Source organism: Trypanosoma grayi (genome assembly GCF_000691245.1).
Source record: "Trypanosoma grayi strain ANR4 Tgr_369_V1, whole genome shotgun sequence".
Lineage (NCBI taxonomy): Eukaryota > Euglenozoa > Kinetoplastea > Trypanosomatida > Trypanosomatidae > Trypanosoma > Trypanosoma grayi.
This window is the reverse complement of record NW_008825988.1, coordinates 1-1,160: the sequence shown is the minus strand read 5'-3', so window position 1 is coordinate 1,160 and position 1,160 is coordinate 1. Positions and strand designations below refer to the sequence as shown.

Here is a 1,160-nt window from a genome sequence, read left to right as displayed (position 1 = left end):
GCAGCCGACGACGATCCCTCGGTGACACTCACGAACTGCTTTCCCAGCGTTGTACTCAATCCTTCCAACATCCCATACACCTGCGAAGTTGACGATGCCCAAACATTGATTGACTTGAACCTCACTGCCTCGTACTACACCTCAGTTATCATTCGTGGCTGGCCGGCGACTCTGGATGCGAAAGCCAATACCATTACATTCATGCCTAATAGTGGGGCGCCATCAGGACGTTGGGACTTGGCCATTACAACGTTTTCTGACGATGGAAACTCTGACACTCCTCTGACGACCAATAAGAGCATGGACTTCATGATGCTTAGTGACAGCAATGCGGATTTTACTACACTCTATCCGTATTACGGTATGGGCGTGTCGTTTGCACCTAATCTTCCGAGTGGCACCACGGCTTCCGATTACATGCTGGTCCGCTCTTTCAATGACTGCCAGTACACCACTACAACCTGCACTGACTCTGTTGGGTGCTACAGAATGCTGCCACCCGCTCATCTTCCCCCTCCAGGCGAATACAGGCTCTGTGTGACGTCAAATGACTGGCAGTCCCAATACCTTCCGTGGGATTTGAACCCTCTTGAGGTGAAGCTGCTGTTCGCCACGCCGCTGTACTTGACAGCTGGTAAGGACAGAAATGTCGTGCTGCAGGGTGCGGAATCTGTGGTCAGTCAACTGAACCGTGTGTTCCTGGTGCGGTGCCCTGGCAACGACTGCCCCCGTGTGACTACTGGCAGTGGGGAAGATGTGGTCCACCGCGATGCGTGTGCTAACACCTCCGTCTCATCGCGGGTGTACCTGTCCGACCTCCGTGTGCTCTCTGCAGCACCTGGTGTGTACGCTGTGTGCGTCAATGTTGGTGGTGATGGAGAGTACACTGCTCCCGCTGCGCTGCCGGTGACGGTGCTGGAGAAACCCTTTGCCTTCAGGATAACTGCTGACACGGACCGGAACACTGCTAAGATTGGTGTTAGTGGTGGCGACCTCGAGTGGCGCAGAGAGCCGTACACTGTGTGCGCTGTGTCACGGAATGCCAAATGCGATTCCGTGTCTGCGGGGCCTCGTGTGTGTGAGAAGAGTGAGACCCCACAGTCATCGTCTGTGTTTCTGGATCTCGCCAGCAGGGGAATGCCTGTTCAGGATGTGAAGTT

The 1,160-nt window shown here is 54.7% G+C and overlaps 1 protein-coding gene across 1 annotated transcript; it reads left to right on the top strand.

The window, feature by feature from the left end:
• On the top strand, nt 1–1,160 carry DQ04_03691000 (hypothetical protein; the record flags this gene model as incomplete). Its single annotated transcript, XM_009313030.1, has 1 exon — nt 1–1,160. A coding segment is annotated over one exon (1,160 nt), but the record flags the coding sequence as incomplete, so codon positions are not given.